The 2,147-nt window shown below is 43.1% G+C and overlaps 1 protein-coding gene across 1 annotated transcript; it reads left to right on the top strand.

Annotated features, from left to right (window-relative positions):
* The first annotated feature begins 437 nt into the window (after window positions 1–437).
* On the top strand, window positions 438–1,427 carry LOC115372344 (protein ALP1-like). Its single transcript, XM_030070150.1, has one exon. It carries the CDS (start codon window positions 438–440, stop codon window positions 1,425–1,427), a length of 990 nt encoding a protein of 329 aa, XP_029926010.1.
* Window positions 1,428–2,147: the final 720 nt, after the last annotated feature.

A 2,147-nucleotide genomic window follows, 5' to 3' on the forward strand; every position in this document is an offset into this window, starting at 1 on the left:
AAGGAGTTTGTTGAACCTGCTTCGTGAAACGGACCCCTGGTATAGTGGTGTAATGTCAAACAAACAACCTTTGACTTTATTGATTTTTGTGTTAATTGTGTGACGTGCGCAGGTCTCATAGGACAGAATACCGTACACATACATTGTATGTAGCTACTGACCATATGCCATATGCATTTGGTTCAGGGAATGTTTTCCACATTTCAACAAAATACAAGTCCTTCCAATTCACACTAAATAACTTCACACTGAACTTATTGCCTGTGATGGACTGGCGACCTGTCCAGGGTGTTTCCTTGCCTTCGCCCTATGAGCGCTGGGATTGGCTCCAGCACCTCCCCGCGACCCTAGTGAGGATAAGCGGTTTAGAAGATGAATGTATGAATGAATGAACTTATTGCTTTTTCCAGACTGGTCATCCTGTGTCCTACTGCAAGATGAATCACAACGTGCCCATCCTGTGTATGTGGTTTAATGTGGAGGCGGAGCTGAAGCAGGATTTCTGCCTCAGCAGAAAAGCCATGCATGGACTGCAGAGGCTTCTCCAGAGGGATCAGGCCCATGGCTGGGGTTATCAGCTGGAAGTCCTGATCTATGTTTACTGGCTGGCTCATGTTGTGTCTAGGGTCTTCAATGTGCCAAAATCCACTGTCCACCGCATTGTCCACAAGGTTGCACAGCACATCTGGCTCAACCTGTGGCGTGCCATCTGTTTCCCACAGGCAGGAGAGCTTCAAGCAGTTGGACAAGGATTTGTCCAGCTATCAGGAAGCCCTGCCTTCAGCAATGTTGTGGGTGCAATAGATGGCTGCCATATCAGGATCAAACCCCCTCTACAGCACCGAATTGACTATCTGAATTACAAAGGTTTCTTTTCAATAAACATGCAGGCAATTTGTGATTCAGATGGAAGATTCCTTGACATCTTTGTTGGCTACCCGGGGTCAGTTCATGACACCCGCATCATGAAGAACAGCAGTTTCTACAGGGCAAGACGGTACCCTCCCGCAGGTTGCATCCTTCTGGGTGATGGTGGCTATCCTTGTTTGGACTCACTGATCTGCCTCATCACACCTTACAAGGAGCCAGTTAATGGACACATGCAGGGGCGCTTCAATTATTATCATTCCAGGGGGCGCAGCATTATTGAAAGAGCTTTTGGAATGATGAAGACCAGATGGAGATCCACCCTGTTCCGAGCTTTAGAGGTCAAACCTACATTTGCACCTCTGGTTGTGGCGTCATGTGCCTTCCTACACAACGTGTGTCTGGATAATGGGGACATGCTGGAGCCAGATGCAGATGTTGACCAGGACATCCTTAACCCCCAGCCTCCCCGTGAGCCCCTAGCAGAAAATGAGAGCTCTGGGAATGTTACAAGGGACAGACTGGCTGCCTTGGTCTCGGGCCATGTGCAAGCCCCATAAATGTATATAGTTTGTACTTTAGCTTTGTTGGAAAATTGTTGTTGTTGAAACTGTTTTAAACCATTTACCTTGTTATATCTTGTTATATATAATACTGTTATATTGCCATGCTGTCTTTGATCCAGGACTTCGAAGGATGCAGACCCTGAATTGGGACACAGCTCTAGACAGATAGAGACAGAGACCAACCGAAGGAATCAAAATAAAAACATCCTGAAAAGAGAGAGAGAGAGAGAGAGAGAGAAGAAGAAGAAGAAGAAGAAGAAGAAGAAGAAGAAGAAGAAGAAGAATAACACTCCTGGAACAGTTACAATCCTGCTGTTACAATTCAAAGTAAACTTGGTGAGTGGAAACAAATAAGTAACCTAACTGTGCTGTGGATCAGCTGATTATCAGCTGATTATCAGCTGATCCGGGTTGTAAATATAGATTGGTGTAGCTTTTGTGTGTTTTTATGTTTACATTGGGGCCATTTTAAAGTATTAGCAGCTGTTAGCAACAATTAGCATTGGTGGCCATTACTGACAGTTTGTATTGGTGCTAACTGAAATAGAATTTAGAATTGTTTTTAGCTGATTTGTGTGGGTTTAAAAAAAAACAATGTTTTAACTGAAAATATGAATGACGAAAGTAATAGTATACAGTGTGTGTATGTATATATATATATATATATATATATATATATATATATATATATATATATTTCTGTCTTGTTTATTG

Source organism: Myripristis murdjan, chromosome 15, assembly GCF_902150065.1.
Source record: "Myripristis murdjan chromosome 15, fMyrMur1.1, whole genome shotgun sequence".
Lineage (NCBI taxonomy): Eukaryota > Metazoa > Chordata > Actinopteri > Holocentriformes > Holocentridae > Myripristis > Myripristis murdjan.